Consider the following 18,318-nt stretch of genomic DNA (forward strand, 5'->3'; position numbering starts at 1 on the left):
ACGCACTTGTTCTACTTCCGGTAAAATGGCGGAATGACAACGACCGCAGCCTTTACGCTGAATTATATTAGATGATTTATGATCAATCCTGAATTGTTGGGGTATTTAAAAAATGGCAACTAGTTTAAGAAGAAACACATTTACTCTTAAAGGGTATGAACCATTGATTTGAACTTTGTTCACTCGTATATCAAAGGATGCACTTGACATTGATTTGTTTACAGCTGTCAAATGCTGTCTGCTCCAGTTGCTAGGCAAGCGAACAAGTCCTCTTGTCCGCCCTGCCGTATTCCAATGCATTTTCATTATTGACATTTGATAAATAAATAGGAATATGCTTATGCTTATTTGTATGTTCAACCTTAATTGACTCTAGCAGTATAATTTAGGAACGTTCCTGTATAAGGCTATTGTAATAACAATCAAATAACCAGCTTTTTACTTTCGTTTGTTTTGCTTCTTTCACAAGAGAAATTCTTATAATAGATAACGAATAAAATGTCCTGATTCAGTTTCAGGAAAATATTCCAAGGCATTGTGTGCTGTGAAGAAGAAAAATTATAAACAAAATAATAACTTTAATACATTTCCGACAATTTATTCCATTAATCCCATTTAATCACTTTGTCAGTGAGGCTTAAGTTGCATTATGCATTTTGTTTGGATATGTCATTACATGAAAACTATTCATTATATTGGGTTGATATATATCACAAATCAGTGATCGATGACATAGTCATGGCATTCCAATCTATCAATGACCGCTTACAGTTACACATTTCACATCTAAAAAAAAACAGGGTTAGAAACTAACAGTTTTTGCCCACTAATGATAATATATAGCAAAACCCTTAAAAAGGGCAAATTTCTACTAGTCCTTATGATACCTTTACCATTGGGCACTTTGGCAAGGACTATAGGACTAGTGCCAATTTGTAACGCTGTTAAAACTGGGACATGATGAATGTTCACCACACTTAAAGGAAAGCAAAAGTTTAAAAAACCTATTCTTTATTTGCTTAGATCTGATCTTCCACCATCTCTTCAACCAACATCAGGGATGGATCGTCAGAATATCATGAGACTGAAGGTGAACAGAATTGCAATTGTACAGGAGCTGAAGGTTGAGCACATCCTGGACCAGCTGTGTGATGCCAGGATCCTCAACCTGAAAGACAGGAAGAAGATAGAGAAGGGAACAACCCCAAGTGACAGAGCACGAATCCTCATTGACATCCTTCCAACAAAACCTAAAGATTCTGACTGGTACAAGTGTTTCAGAGAATCTTTGCAGAATCCAGATGCAAATGTTGAATTTCGAAAAAGGTACAGAGATCTGGTTGAGTTTCTTGACAACACAGTCATCCATCGGCCTGCCTCCCAGGCGAGTCGTTTCAGTGATATTGATAAAAAGGTAGTCAGTCTTCAGTACCCGAAATACGAACCACTGCCAGCTATCACCGAAAAGCTAGGAACACAGAATATTTTATACCTTGAAGGAACAAATACAAGCAGTGTCTTGACCGAGAGTGGGAAGGGGACTCAAGACAGCAATTTAAGTAAACCTGAAGCAGAAGCAGAAGATAAGACGTCTGTGTGGAGTGAGGACAGTCCAGAGTCTATGACACTTATCAAAGGTTTCTTCCATCAATGGGTTCCAATTCCGGAAAACTTCCATTCCTTGATTGAAATTCCAAGAGAACAGGTAAAAGAACTGACAGAGTCAAGTGAGCCAGAGGATCAGGAGCTGCTTGAGACAGAAAAAAGAGCCTGTCAGAAGATGAGGAAGCTCGAAGTTGTTGCTGCACTGAACAGAAGAAAACAGCTGCCATTAGGATTTGAAATTGGCATGTGTGATGCTTTTCAGGAATTGCTGGCTGAGCCAGAATTGTATCCCTTTTATCTTAAATATTTCAGACATATCAATATGAGTGGTGTGAATATAATTCGAGATATTGCAAATTCGTACCACTCAGTGCTTGAAGCGTTGGAGGTAGCAAAAAGCACAGAAGCCACTAAACAGGTTATAAGTACAGGATTCAAGATAGTCGACCTGTTCATTGACTTCAACTGCCTTGCTGAGGCTGAGGAGGTGATGAGTGGTCTGATTCGCTTCCTCAACACAAACCCCTGTATCGAAACATGGATGGCAAAGTACAAGGGCTATGTTAAGTTGATGCACCTGCGGAACAAAAACTATGATTTTAATGGCAGCCAGCAGGCGTACTTCTGGTCAACTGAGGTCACATGGGCCATCAAGATGATGTCATTCGGACAGGATTTTATTGATGAGTCGGAGACATTTGTTGGACTTAGCTTCATGCTGTTGGAAACTGGTTCTTTGACACCTGCAAGTGGGTGGGCAAACAAGGCATTGAAGGTAAATCACTGGAGATTTCGGAGTTGCTTTTCTATTATTTTGAAACTCTGGTATTGCGTCAGCATCAGCCTTAGAACACTCACAGTCAGTTGGTCAAGCGGGTATTCGTCCAAGACTGTAAATAGATATGACACAGATATCAAACATGAAATATCGGGGAGGAAAATTCAATCAATTGCAACATTTCCACAGTGAGTGAGTGAGTGAGTATGGTTTTACGCCGCTTTTAGCAATATTCCAGCAATATCACGGCGGGGGTCACCAGAAATGGGCTTCACACATTGTACCCATGTCGGGAATCGAACCCGGGTCTTCGGCGTGACGAGCGAACGCTTTAACCACTAGGCTACCCGACCGCCCTCCACAGTGTGATTTGTGACTTGGTACCTTAATTCAAGAGGATGAAAGGACTAATTATTTATTACAGGGGGTTCAGAGCTTTTTGATGCACTAATATTCTGAATATAATTACCCTCCTGAAAGCTTGTCATATTTGTTTATGACCCTCCCCTTGTTCTTGTACACTTTTTGTACATGTCCTCCCCAAATAGGTGTAATATTTTTTTATGACCCCCCCCCTTCGAATCTCATATGTTTTAGTGACCCTAATTCCATTTGACCTGCCGCCCCTATAATAAATGACCTGTCCCTAGGCTCTGTCAGTCGTACAAAAAGGATTCAAGTCTCTTAACACTGTTTTTATATTTGTTTTTTTTTATCAATCTATCAGTTAAGGATTATCCTTCTTACACTGAGACAGTTTCTCAATTTCACATTTCCGAAACAAGGAGCTCGTTTCCAAGAAATAACATAACAATGCAGATTATTATTTAAAAAAATACCTGTTGTGTACAATTCACACATACAACCCCTACCCGGGTGAGCTAAATATGGTTATGGCCTAAAAAGTAATTGCCTTCAAAACAGTCCTGACCGTGTGAAATAGGAACTGAAACATTTCCATTTGTCTGTTGTTGTACTGAAGTGTTGTACTGATGGTGTTCACATTGTTCCCCCAGGAAGTGGAGCCTGACAACACGTCCCAGGTGATAGAGTGTCTCTGTAATGCTGTGATGGTATGCTGTGCCTCGTGGCAGGTCAACAAGGCGGAGATGCTGGCAGTGCAGGCTGTGCAGATGGCGAGGTAGTGCATGCTTCTGTGCAGTATGCCTTGGTGCATCAAACTTCACACATTGCTTTACAGCCGCTGCAACAAACAGGAGTTTTTTAAAATAATATTGAACTTAAAGTTTAAAAAATTGTGTGCTGTCTTTTTAATTGTTAAAAACAAAGTAAACCTGTCTTGTCCATATATAGCATGGTATATGCTAGCCCTTCAGAACTGGTTGTATGAGTATTTTGTCTGGTGTTTAACGCTAAAATTGAATAAGAAATTAGGTCCCCCTTTTTATTTATTTATTTATTTGTTTTAGTTATTTTCATAAAATACAACCAGTTCTAAAGGGCTAACATATAAGGTAAGTTAATGCAAGCATGAAATTAACGCACACAATGTGAGAGTCCCTTGATCACATTAATAAAGTGATGCCATTTTAACTATTGGAGTATATTGTCATGTCAGGTTCACTGCACATGGGAGGAAACATGGACATACTAGTACTTGGTGCTGGGTATGTTGTTTATGTTATTATTGTACTGCTAAGTATCAAACAGTTCTAGAAAGGGGGATATTCTTGTCGGGCTTAACACCACCGTGTACTGCTTTCTCCCGTTTGTTTGTCAGTACAATGTTAAATGACTTTCCATTGTCCATGACACGGTATGATTGTTGTGAATAATCAGGTAAGAAGACTATCTGTTATATACAAGCTACATGTATGTATGTCATGATTTGGAGGCAGATTGTTAGGAGATTTTGTTGTCTTGTCAGATTCCTATTGCTTGAAATAGAGACATCCCATATTCATGCAGGGATTGACCTGGGACAAGTAATGGGGGTCCCATCTTCCTGGGACAAGGGTGTGAACTGACTATAAAAGTCCAGTTTCGATCTTTGCCGAATCATGCTGAAATTCTGGAATTACAGTTTGGTTTGACTGACGAGTCTATACATAGTCTGATCAAAATCGTGTAATCAACTGCATGATTTGTAAAGCATGTGTACTGTCAACTGGGTGTCGACAGATATTTTGCAAATCTTTTCATGTTTTTAATTAAGGTGCTCAAGTGATTTTATGTGCTTCACAGGGTAAGACCTATTTTATTACAATATAGTTCTTGATTATCAATTAGATCGTCTTGACTGGGTGTCGCCATTTTTAATAAAGCAAATACAAGTGATATGAGAGATGGAATCTGATTGGTCAATAGGAGGGACGTAGAAGGGATATAAGTCATAATAGCCACTGATGGCGCTCTGATCGAGCCTTGAAATTCCAGCCTAGATCAGCAAGGGTGGAAACTGGACTTTCATAGTCAGTTAACACCCTTGCCTCGGGAAGATGAGGGGGTCGCAAAGTGACCACAATACTAACAGTAAAGAAAATGTAAAATGTGTGTGTGATGTCGTATGCTTAAAGAAAATATATTTCCTTGTCTGAATAAAACATTTAGTGATTGAGTAAAGAAAATCTGACATGGACTGCCCAAACATTGATTATATTTCTTATCAGAACAGATATATTAGATACATCTAACATACTAGTGTAACCCAGAAAATGTCATTAGTAATATTACTAAGGTTGGTGAATGTATAATGTCATAAATAATGTTTATGCTTAGAAGTCTGCTGTTATAGCTTATGTTCCCTGTATGGACTGACATGTATTGTTGCAGGTCAGTGTTTGGCAAATACCATCTCCTCTACCTGAAGGCGTTGCTCCACTACTGTCATCTGTCTAGTGAGTTCCTGCATGGAGAGGAGGGACTGCAGGCAGCTAAGGTATATGTCACAACCTTATAACAGAACAGACAGCTTCTGTGGCCTAGTGGATACAGGAGCTGCCCAGAGAGTGGAATGTCGGTGGTTCAATCCCCCGTCGTGTCATCCGAAAAGGTGTCAAAAGATGGCGCTTGTTGTTACCCTGCCTGACTCTCGGCATTAAGGGGATAAAATCAGTATACATACTGTGTCTGAGTAGGATGTCCATGTTAAACTGGACCCGTGAAGATTCCGGGGTAGAATAGGTCTTCAGCAACCCATGCTTGCCATAAAAGGTGACTATGCTTGTTGTAAAAGGCGACTAACGGGATCGGGTGGTCAGGCTCGCTGACTTGGTTGATGCATGTCATCGATCCCAATTGCGTGGATCGATGCTAATGACATTAATCACTTGATTGTCTGGTCCAGACTTGTATTATACAGACCGCCCTCATATAGCTGGAATATTGCTGAGTGCGACGTTAAACAACAAACCAACCAACCAAACCAACCATGTTAAACTGAGGCATGACATCTCAGTTAGCTAGCACCTTAAACCCAGCGTTAGCCGGACAGTACAAGCAGACACTGGTGCATGTAAGATGGTACATTAGTGCAATAATCTCGAACACTACGTTAAACCCCATTTCACCTCCCATCTAACAGAACAATTGTAGATGCATGGAAACAGTGTATTCTCATTGTTCTTCCAAAAATTTCATCATCTAGAATATATTTGATGAGCTTGATTTGGTGTTGTCCTGATATTTATATTTGATGTTCCAAACTTGTCAGACATAAGAATCTGTTCAGTTTGTAATTTCTAAACAAATTAAGAGACATTGTGTTTGGTATTCCTCAATCAGCAGTTGGTGTCCAGAAGCTGATGTGTTTTCTTGTGTTTTGTTATGGCCCTGTACTCTGAGGCACTGCTAATTTACTGTTCAGAGTTGCTTCCCTTTGTCATGTAAGTATCTTTTGGTTTGGGGTTTGATTCCCAGATCTTTGGTTGTCAATACTATACCCAATCTCACAGGTTTCTCCAAAGTGGCAAATGTCTGCAACCTGTATTACTCAATTCTATCTGCTGAGGTGAGGTGAAATGGGGTTTAACGTCATGACCAAGACTATTGCACTTATATGCATCTACGTGTGAGTGTGTGTGGCTGCTTGTACAAGTCCGGACTGATGCTGATTTTACAATTCTAGACCACTGAGATGCCATGCCACAGTTTAACATGAATACCCCACTCAGACACAGCCGCCAACCAGTCCTTGTTTTAGCCAGAACGCCAGGCAGGGTAACAACAAGTACCATGCTTTAACATCTTTTGTTATGACATGACCGGGGATCAAACCGCGGACCTTCCACTCTCTGGGCAGACACTCTACCATTAAACCACAGATATCATTCACTTATATCATCGCATGTCAATTTCAAGTGGGAGGAAAGTCCCACGTGATGCAAGTCTTAGATGTTTATCACTTTGGTAAATTAGCATAGGCATGGTGCTGATAAACCAAAAAACATAATCTTGTCAAGCCGGAATTGAACCAATGATCACAGGTTTCTGGTATGCCTAAGGGATGCAACTCTAAACAGCAAATTGTGACGCCCTCGACAACTGGGCCAACCGTGCCCCATTATGCTGAGACACTGAGATGTTACTCATATGCTGTTAGAAACAGCAAACAATCATTCACTCACTTCATATACTCCTAGGAATGTTTAACCATCGCTATGAGGATCTACAGCTGTGAGACAATCCAGATCGCGCTGGCACACCGTGCTGTGAGTCGGGCTCTCATGGCCACCCAGAGGTTTGATACTGATGATTTCTACTTCCACTCCATGGAGGCGATCCGCATCGCTCGGAGTCAACTGCCACAGGGACATCCCATGCTTCAAATGTTCCTCATTACATTTGGTGAGTATAGGACAGAACAGACCTGTTCCTCATTACATTTGGTGAGTATAGGACAGACTATACTTGTTCCTCATTACATTTGGTGAGTAAAGGACAGTATATCTGTTTCTCTATACATTTGGTGAGTATAGGACAGACTATACTTGTTTCTCTATACATTTGGTGAGTATAGGACAGACTATACTTGTTCCTCATTACATTTGGTGAGTATAGGACAAAATAGACATGTTTCTCTATACATTTGGTAAGTATAGGACAGACTATACTTGTTCCTCATTACATTTAGTGAGTATAGGACAAAATAGACATGTTTCTCTATACATTTGGTAAGTATAGGACAGACTATACTTGTTCCTCATTACATTTGGTGAGTATAGGACAGTATATCTGTTCCTCTATACATTTGGTAAGTGTAGGACAGACTACGCCTGTTCTTCATTACATTTGGTGAGTATAGGACAGTATATCTGTTTCTCTGTTATCTGACTTTGTAAAATAATTAAAACAAATTCAAAATTGATAGAAAACAGCTGTTCGACTGAGCTGAGGATAACTTGTGCTTTGTCACGTGATTTTCATTTCTCAGAAAAAGCATGCAGCATTTTGTTTAAAACTGGGGTATAAGGGATTTATTCTGCCTGTCAGAAATCCACGTGCAGCCTGACTCACTCGTGATGGGGTATTAGAGATTTATTCCCCCGCTGAGAAATTTATTCCCTCCAAGGCGGGTTACACAGTATTTTATCAATCAATTTATACCCATCAGAACTCATCATTCTGACATGGAGGTATGATAAAAAGACTTGTATGGATAGGAAGAGTTTTGATAAAGGCCCATTTTGTCCCACTTTTGTCACATTTGGGAAGTTTAGATATGTGAATGGAGTTTCAAGATAATACAGGTGACACCATTTCTTGCCACAGCTTCCTGTGATTCTACTGATAAATGTACCTGCATCACCAGCAACAGTAAACAATAAACCACCAGCTTTTCTCAGAACTCTCAACATGCAGATAATAACAACAAATTTGTAAACTACTGAGGAAAAGTTATCAGATGTAAACATAAAATGCAAGGGGTCCTTGTCATTACTCGAATGTAAACAGTTAAAGATTTAGAGGGTCCCGAGATTCAAATACCACAGGAGCAAAACTCAGGGGCCCCGGGACCACCCTTGACTTTGACTCGGACCTGCAATAAGAAATCTCTACTCGCCCAAATATACCATTAACATGGGCCGATTGTTTACAGCCTGTGCCTACTTTTTGACTGCAGCAATATTCAACTCTCTGTGTGTGTTCCTCAGCCTCAGCACTGCAGTGGAAATCTCTGAACTGTTCCAAGGATGAGCAGGACTCCACACTGAGGTGGGCCGAGGCTGAAGCTAAGCAGGCCCTGGTGATCGTGTCCACCAACTACGGAGAGATCAGTCTGAGGTCCGCTCAGGTGTACTCCCTCCTGGGGCAGATATACTCCAAGATGAACAGGTAGGGGCTGAATCTGGGGTTGATATATGAATATGAACAGGTCAAGACTGTAACAATATACTGGGGCAGATATACTCCAAGATGAACAGGTCGAGACTGTAACAATGTACTGGGGCAGATATGCTCCAATATGAACAGGTCGAGTCTGTCACAATATACTGGGGCAGATATACTCCAAGACCAAAAGGTAGGGGCTGTAACAATATACTGGGGCAGATATATTCCAAGATGAGCAGGTCGAGTCTGTCACAATATACTGGGGCAGATATACTCCAAGATGAACAGGTCGAGACTGTAACAATATACTGGGGCAGATATACTCCAAGATCAAAAGGTAGGGGCTGTAACAATGTACTGGGGCAGATATATTCCAAGATGAACAGGTCGAGACTGTCACAATATACTTGGGCAGATATACTCCAAGATGAACAGGTCGAGACTGTCACAATATACTGGGGCAGATATACTCCAAGATGAACAGGTCGAGACTGTCACAATATACTGGGGCAGATATACTCCAAGATGAACAGGTCGAGACTGTCACAATATACTGGGGCAGATATACTCCAAGATGAACAGGTCGAGACTGTCACAATATACTGGGGCAGATATACTCCAAGATGAACAGGTCGAGACTGTCACAATATACTGGGGCAGATATACTCCAAGTTGAACAGGTCGAGACTGTAACATTATACTGGGACAGATATACTCAATAATACATGAACCTTTTGCGATGAAATATAGTTTATGAGTTTTTGCTATATAGTAAACTACGGATACAAAGAACTCTAAGGGACCACTAATCTTAGATTGTTATAACCATAGTTCATTATAAGCATATATACAGCATATATACAACAAATGTCCGGGACTAAAAAATAAGTTTGTTATATCGGTCAGTTCGTTATAAGCGTATGTCCACAAAGTAATCTTTCTATAAATGTGTCACTGCTCACCAGTGGCATGAAATATTTTGATTTCTTTCGGGACTTTCCTGTTTGCTTAAAGTTACTTCTACTACATTTTAGCGATAACTGATCGATATTTGGTTAGGGATTATCTCTATAAGTTATATTGATAGCCAGTCCTACTAAAAGCAGTTGCTGAAACACTGACAACAACACGGTCCAAAACAACTATGATATCCGTATCAGATACATCTCCATCAAATATCCATTTCTTGTTTGTTTCATTTTTAGCCACTGTCACACATGGGTTTATACTTTCTTTTGTCCTGATTCCACATCTCTGCTTTATTATTTCTGTCAAGGATCTAGTTAAGAATGGATGTGTCAAATTATTTTATACCGAGCAATATGACATTAACTTATAATATTAGCAATAATGTGCATATTTATGATGCGCCAAATCTCTAAAGCATGCTCCAAGTGCTACATTATTACTTATATTGCAAGATTATCTCAGTTGATGTGTGAAATGATAGTAATGTGGATTTATTTTGCTCTTATTTCTAACAAGGCGTTTTTTAATCTGATGAAACTGGTTTGACAACATTTCTTGTATTGACAGTTAAATGTACTGTGTTTTTTAAGTCATCCCGACTTGGATGCAGATTTGTGAGTACCGGAATCTACACATAGCTGATGTAAAGCAGTAGATAGATGTCTTGGATATATTTATTATATATATAATCATGTTCAGTACTGCATATTTAGCATGCTTTTATATATCATTTACACATGTTTTACCTGTATGCATGCATAAAGAATAGATGAAGATTTTGATTTGCTGCAATTCTTGCACAAAGTAACGTAAGAGCTACTTTTATTATGCGAGTCAATATCTTGATATTTTACTGCAAAGTTTGTCTTTCTTTCGAATGTGGCAGTAAACACATCTGAGTTTGTAGACAGGAGTAGACAGACACCACTAGTCATATACAATTAGTCCTAGAGTTTAGGAGTTTGGGAGAAGACTAGTCTGTATGGAGTTTCACTAGTCTTGGACTAATGGACTAGTGACCGCATCTATCACTGTACTCTCTGCTCCAAGAAAGAATTAAGAGATTTTATTGAAACCATTCAATGCTCTTATTTTTCACATCTTAGCACATTTCAGTTAAATTTCAAGAATATCAGTCGCACCACAATGTACCAGTGACATTTCAAGACATTAATAATTGTGAAAACATATTTTAATGTCTTCATAGTACAGATGGTTGATAGAAGAATTGATAGGAATATTTGCGGCCTGTGCATGATTTTGAAGATGCCAATGTCTAGACATACCACTTCCTTTATTAACTTTTATTCATTCAGAATGTGCTTTTGCTTATCAAAGTAGCTCTGTTATCATTTTCATTTTGATTATGTTATATTTTTAAAGGATGTTTTACTTTTTATTAGAATTAATGTGATAACCTGTAATGCATGTATGTGTTTATAACAAATTGTTGTGAAAATATCACTATTTACCAGATGCAATGCTCTGTTATTTGAAACAAGTACAAATTCTCCAAGGGGAAAACTCAGAAGTATTAATTACTTTGATGGTTGAAAGATAGTGTTGTTACATTCTGGTATTTGTACTTGTAAATGTTAGCAATTCGCAGATCTGTTTGGTCAGTTGAAGCAATATGATGTCATACTGATGCATTTTTGGTTGGTTTATTGTTTAACGCCGCACTCAGCAATATTCCAGCTATATGACTGCGGTCTGTAAATAATCGAGTCTGGACCAGACAATCCAGTGATTAATCTCATGAGCATCGATCCACACAATTGGGATCGATGACATGCATCAACCAAGTCAACGAGCCTGACCACCTGATCCCGTTAGTCCCCTTTTACGACAAGCATAGTCACCTTTTACGGCAAGCCTGGGTTGTTGAAGACCTACTCTACCCCGGAATCTTCACGGGGGTCTGATGCATTTTGAAGAAACAAACAATAGGGTGTAATCCATACTGCATGACATTACAAATGAGATACCACTTCATCTGAACTGCATGTTGATTTCAGTGAAGTTCCATTCATTAGTTTCTTCATTTTCTTTCTCAAAATGATAATGGGTAAAATATAGAAACATCTTCTGGAAGGTTAGAATTCTTTCAAGAATTAATGCTGTAAGCATCTTGCCCAGTTCATCTAACGTCACCCACTGAATCCCATTAGGACCTTGTTTGTTATTCTCTCCATCTCTTCTCCAGACTGGATGAGGCGGAGAAGCACCTGGAGCTGAGCATGTCGTACATGCGTCTGTGTCAGAGCCCCGGCAGCAACTACCTCCTCCTTGCCATGGCAACACTGGCCACCTTCTACAAGATCGTCAACAAGCCCACCCAGGCTGTGCCCCTACTGCAGCAGGTCATTGCAGCAGTCGGTAAGTAGCGGAGTGAGTGAGTGGATGTTGTCTAACGCCAAGGTCAGCAATATTTCAACTATATCCCACCTGCCTGTAAATAATGAGTCTGGATCAGGCAAACCTGTGGTTGTAGCATATTAAACGTACCATACCGTATGATGACACACAATTTTGTTTGTTGTTTAAGGCCACAGTGTATATACTCAAGCTAACCATCCCATGCCTTCTTGCCCCATGGGGATTCCGGGTTAGAATAGGTCTCCAAAAACCTATGCTGGAGATGGTGCCTATTCTAACCCGAATAGGTGTCCAAAAACCTATGCTGACCTGTGAAGATCCGGGGTAGAGTAGGTCTTCAGCAACCCATACTTGTCGTAAAAGGTGACTATGCTTGTCATAAGAGGCGACTAACAGGATCGGGGTGTCAGGCTCGCTGACTTGGTTGATGCATGTCATCGTATTCCAATTGTGTGGATCGATGTTCATGATGTCAATCACTGGATTGTCTGGTCCAGACTCTTATTTACAGACTGCCGTCATATAGCTGAAATATTGCTGAGTGCGGCGTCAAACAACAAATAAACAAAACTAAAGAAACCGAAAACCTATGCTGGTCGTCAGAGGTGACCAAATGGATTGGACGGTCAGGTCAGTGATTTGGTTGATAGGGTGTCATCGTACCCTGATGGTGTGGAACATTGCTTACAATATGAATCACTGGATCATCTGGTCTCAACTCAGTTATTTACAGGCCGCTATCATATAGCCAGAATATTGCTAGATATGAGACAACAAACAAAGAAACACTGCTTCTAGAGAGCCCATCACCCATGGATGCGGTTACATCTCTCGTTACAGAGTCGCCCGGGTTCTACCTCCGCTGGGTACACATGTGTTACGACAACTTGGTGAAACTGCTCCAGTCTGGGGGACAGAACAAGCAGGCGGATGACGTGCAGAAGTCTCTGTCCCACTGGCTACAGGAGAACCCAGCCCTGGACAAGCCGGTCAGTCTGGACACTCTCCGACAGAAGCCGCCCCTGTACAAGGAGTTCCTGGAGAAGTATGACAAGTGGGGCGCCACTGTGAAGAAAGCCCTGCTGGGATTTACTGCAGGAGATGGCAACTAGAGATATCAGGCAACATAAGGAGGCAGCAGTTGTTCTGTCCATCCCCATGTCACCGCAGTGGATCGATGTTAGACAATTATGAAGAATGACCGTTTGATACTTACCTATTTTTCCTTCTATATAATATATACAACTCCAATTTTGATAGGAATTGATATACAAAACTGATTTTCATAATACGTCAAATGTATATTTAATAGAATGACTTATCTGATTATCCCTAACAAAAGTTGAGTAGCATGTATAGTGAGAATTCTTAAGAAAATTGGATTATTGTCCTAATTATTGATCATTCATTATTTGTTATTTTGATATTTAAAAAAAATATTTTCGGGGGTATTTGTTTTCCTCACTATATGACTCCAAGTCAGTGGAAATATTTTATGCAAAGTTCATTGATTTGCAGCTTGAAGTCAATTGCAGGGTTAGAAATTGGCACTAGTCCTGTAGTCCTTGCCAAACTGCCCAATGGTAAAGGTATCATAAGGACTAGTAGAAAATTGCCATTTTTAAGGGTTTTGCTATATGTTATCATTATTAGGACTAGTGGACGAAAACTGTTAGTTTCTAACGCTGCAATTGTACACAAAAATACAAGCATCGTCAGCAACAGACATTGTATCAAAGTTGTTTTGTTTGTTGAAATTGTATTAATGCATTGAGTTTGTTTTGATTATTTATATTTGCAGTATGTGTGTTGTCATAGATCCTGTTTAGAGGGAAGTCATCCCACATTGTGATATACAGGAAATATATAACACAAGGACAGAAATGATTTTATCATTATGCAGTCAGTATGTAAATACATGTAGACACATTATGAGGACTATGTACATGACGCTATCTTTCCGTACAGATGTAGCTTTGTCTGAGCCCCCGGGACAAGAGCAGTTTGATGATGATCTCCTCGCTGTGTCAGTGTTATGTGTATAGCATTATAAATACACTGAAACCCCGTTAACCTGGACACCTCAGTTTCCAGACAATTACAGTTGAGTGTCTACTTATGTCAGTGTTATGTGTATAGCATTATAAATACACTGAAACCCCATTAACCTGGACACCTCAGTTTCCAGACAATTACAGTTGAGTGTCTACTTATGTCAGTGTTATGTGTTTAGCATTATAAATACACTGAAACCCCATTAACCTGGACACCTCTGTTTCCAGACAATTACAGTTGAGTGTCTACTTATGTCAGTGTTATGTGTATAGCATTATAAATACACTGAAACCCCATTAACCTGGACACCTCAGTTTCCAGACAATTACAGTTGAGTGTCTACTTATGTCAGTGTTGTGTATAGCGTTAGAAGTAAACTAAAACCCCATTAACCTGGACACCTCAGTTTCCAGGCAATTACAGTTGGGTGTCTACATGTGTCAGTGTTATGTGTTTAGCATTATAAATACACTGAAACCCCATTAACCTGGACACCTCTGTTTCCAAACAATTACAGTTGAGTGTCTACTTATGTCAGTGTTATGTGTATAGCATTATAAATACACTGAAACCCCATTAACCTGGACACCTCAGTTTCCAGACAATTACAGTTGAGTGTCTACTTATGTCAGTGTTATGTGTATAGCGTTAGAAGTAAACTAAAACCCAATTAACCTGGACACCTCAGTTTCCAGACAATTACAGTTAAGTGTCTACTTCTATGATGGCCAATACTCCATAGCAGTGATTCATTAAGCCAAACATTTTGTCCAGATTTCAGGGGAAGTGGTACTGTCCTGATTATCAAGGTTCCGCTGTGGACATCAGTGTTACAGATCTCTTCTTGTATCATATGTAACATCCTGTCTCCTTGACAACCAAATGTCAAGTCTTCTGCTTCTCTTTGTTGAAGAAATGCAACACCTGAACACTGATGCTGGTCCTTTCTACAGAACAGTCTTTATTTTGTGGCACTGGACAATATAGTCCACTATAAAAAAACACTTTTTATATACATATCAGTGTACAAAGTGCCTGCTGTGTGAGAAAATTTCATCCCTGTGACTTTGTGACTTTTTCAAAAAAAATTATTTGTTTGGCTCAAATGCAAAATTTTGAAAGAATATGAAATCCCTCATCACATATAGTTACGAACTTACCCCAAAACATATTCGCACAATGAAGACAATATAAAGTCAATATTAACACATTTGCTCAATCTGTGTACCTATGTTAGTAATTTCAAATACTGAAAACGTACCAAGTATTTTCCTATGTAACCTACACAGCTGAGACAATATACGTACATGTAATCTGTACATGACGGCATCCTTGTGTAGACGTCCTTGTTGACCAGAGTCCAGTACCCACTGGTATTGCTTTAATGTGATATTAGACTGTTTGTTATATGCACCCTTAATAATGGGCAATTAAATCCTTGAAAATATATCTGTCGTGTATAATACGCACAGACTTCTTTTGTATCATTTAAGGCTGTCAGGATAAACGGTGGCAATTTTTCCATTAGAACTTTTTTACTCACCAAAATTAATTTCTAATAAGATCCCCCTATTTCTAATTTTGAGAGCGACCTGGGCGCTTATTACGTCAAATATGGTACATACACTCCATGAGATGCATGTATTTGCAGATTTCTTGTCGGCATGCACGATTCGGTGCATATGTGATATGCGTCTGACAATACAAAACAGGATATGCTTACTGATGTATCATCTCATATTTTAGAAAATTCTAATGAGAATAAATGACCTGATTACAAACAACACTTCCTTAATCTGCCTGGGTGCTGTTCTACAAAACAACCATAGCGCTATGACTGTCATAAGTCTATGTTAAGGTATGGGAGTTACGATTACCTTAGCGCTCAGATTGCTTTGTACAACGCTGCCCTGACCAATACTTTGTAGTTTCCTGTCTGACAAGAAGTCAGTGCTATTAACCAGTTTGTGTTGGCTTGCATGATTGGTTAATTTAGGCAAGAATATGTTAACTAATAATGCAAGCCAGCACAAACTGGTTAATAGCAACAGCCTTTTGTCAGACACACTACAAGGAACATGGAAAATTCCATCCAAAATGCACCATATCACCACAGTGTATTGTAAAGGTGGTGTATTGGGGGATACCCTGAACTTCTTAGTCGTTACTTCTGTGATACCTGTTTGCAGACAGGCTTTTGTTCTACAAATTTGAAAATATATTCATTGCACCTATAAACATTCCATATGAATTTGAGCTACATTTCCGGAGTGAGAAAGCACTTGTTTGATGGATGTACATTCCGTCCTAATTGTGTACAGCACCTGCATCCTGTGATTACGAGCAGTAAAATTGTTAAACCTCAAATAATACACTGGTTTTATGATTTATTGATACAGGCTCATCTTCAAATAGTGTAAATATTCATAATGAACATGTTATGACAACTGTAAGTATAGTCACCCAGTTGTCATGGATACTATCCCATGCACCTGTTGCAGTGGAGGTTTCACTTGGAGGATTTCCAGAAAATGCCATGTGAGTCATGGATGTATTTGATGAAAGAGTTCAATTTTTCAACCTTCGTTGGTTGGTTTAACTTCAGTGGACAAGCTAAATAACTGCTCAGAACACAAAACACTTGTGAGCAAAAAAAGGATCATAAGCTCTCATGAATTAACTTGCCGATTACATCACTAGAACTAGGGCTGGGACATGTGACTAAGGTACACAGAACTACCCGGACCTATGGTTAGTCACCTAATATTGTTTCACAACAAAAATTCACTCGATTGTATCTAAATAGTTTTTGCCAGGGCTGCGCCAAAACAATCCCCAATCAGACATTTTGTTCCCTACTCTTGAGCCCTATAGCGGGTACCCGGGTGGGATCGGGTAATAGGGGTCAGGTACTTGGGTAGTAAATTTGGACTCATCACAGCCCTAATGAGGACGTATGGTCCATTGCAGCAAGTTATGATGTCGCCTTCTTTGTTGCCTACAACGTGCACATGCAGAGAGTATATAGTTCACTATTGAGTCACATTTGTTGAATCACAGCATTCTTGTTGTCAGCTTGATTGGACCCTGTTGAAGCATATCAACAGTGGAACCAGTTTCTGTCTTAGCGTGTCACCTAGCATTCCTGGCGTCTGCTGACAAAGAGTTAGTTTGAAAGTTTCAGTAATTATATGAATAAAGATCATTGTTTGACTAACATCTAGTCTCTGAAATGAACTTATTTTACTAAAAAAAGGTTGTTAAATTATGGTTTTAAAATATAACCAAAAAGAGACTGACCCTTTTTTTAGTTTCAGACTCGCCAAAGATTATAGACTTACCATGGGCTGTATTGGATAAATTTGTTTCAGGGTCGGTATGACAGACTAGGATCATTGTATACTGTGATGTTTGATATCCAGATTTCTTACTTCATGTTATTGTCAATGGTCAGTATAGATTGTGCAAATTTTACAAAGTGTGATTGTTGATAATTTTTACAAAGTATTGACAACATTAGTGATGTCAGTTCGACAGATTATTGCCATAAATAAATATATTTATAAATGAAAATGGGTAAGTTCTTTGTCAACTCATTAATATTCACTACTGCTTGAATCTACAATACTACAAACACAAACACCTGTATTCCCCATGGTTTGTTTGTTTGTTTGTTTGTTTAATACCGCACTCAGCAATGTTCCAGCTATATGACAGTTGTCTGTATGTGATCGAGTCTGGAACAGACAATCTAGTGATTGACATCATGAGCATTGATTGGGATACGATGACATGCACCAAGTCAGCGAGTCTGACCACCTGATCCCGTTAGTCGCCTCTTACGACAAGCATAGTCGCTGTTTACAGCAAGCATGGGTTGCTGAAGACCTATTCTACCCAAGATCTTCACGGGTATATTGCCCAGATCTCTGTGATGAAAAGACTGATAGATGTCTTTTCTTGCCTAACAATAAAACACATGAACATGTGTTGTTGGGCTATATGTATCTCAGTTATCATGTGAGTGAGTGGGTTGGGTTTAAAGCCATTCCATTAAACAGTATTCCAGTAATATCACGGCATGTCAGCTTCATAGAGAAGGAGACCCGTGAAGATTCCAGGGAGGAACAGGTCTTCAGCAACCTATACTTGCTGTAAAAGGCGACTATGCTTGTCGTAAAAGGCGACTAACAGGATCGGGTGGTCAGGCTCGCCGACTTGGTTGATACATGTCATCGATC

At 39.5% G+C, this 18,318-nt stretch overlaps 1 protein-coding gene across 1 annotated transcript; it reads left to right on the forward strand.

Moving 5' to 3' along the window:
- Positions 1–33: 33 nt before the first annotated feature.
- On the forward strand, positions 34–17,616 carry LOC139479936 (uncharacterized). Its single transcript, XM_071262872.1, has 9 exons — positions 34–153; positions 1,024–2,380; positions 3,400–3,524; positions 5,177–5,282; positions 6,985–7,189; positions 8,497–8,677; positions 10,234–10,257; positions 11,850–12,022; positions 12,863–17,616. The coding sequence occupies exons 1-9, from the start codon at positions 113–115 to the stop codon at positions 13,132–13,134; spliced, it is 2,484 nt and encodes an 827-aa protein (XP_071118973.1). The 5' UTR covers positions 34–112; the 3' UTR covers positions 13,135–17,616.
- The last annotated feature ends 702 nt before the right edge of the window (positions 17,617–18,318 follow it).

Source organism: Haliotis cracherodii, unplaced genomic scaffold (genome assembly GCF_022045235.1).
Source record: "Haliotis cracherodii isolate W230 unplaced genomic scaffold, xgHalCrac1.p SCAF_4, whole genome shotgun sequence".
NCBI classification, from domain to species: Eukaryota; Metazoa; Mollusca; class Gastropoda; order Lepetellida; family Haliotidae; genus Haliotis; species Haliotis cracherodii.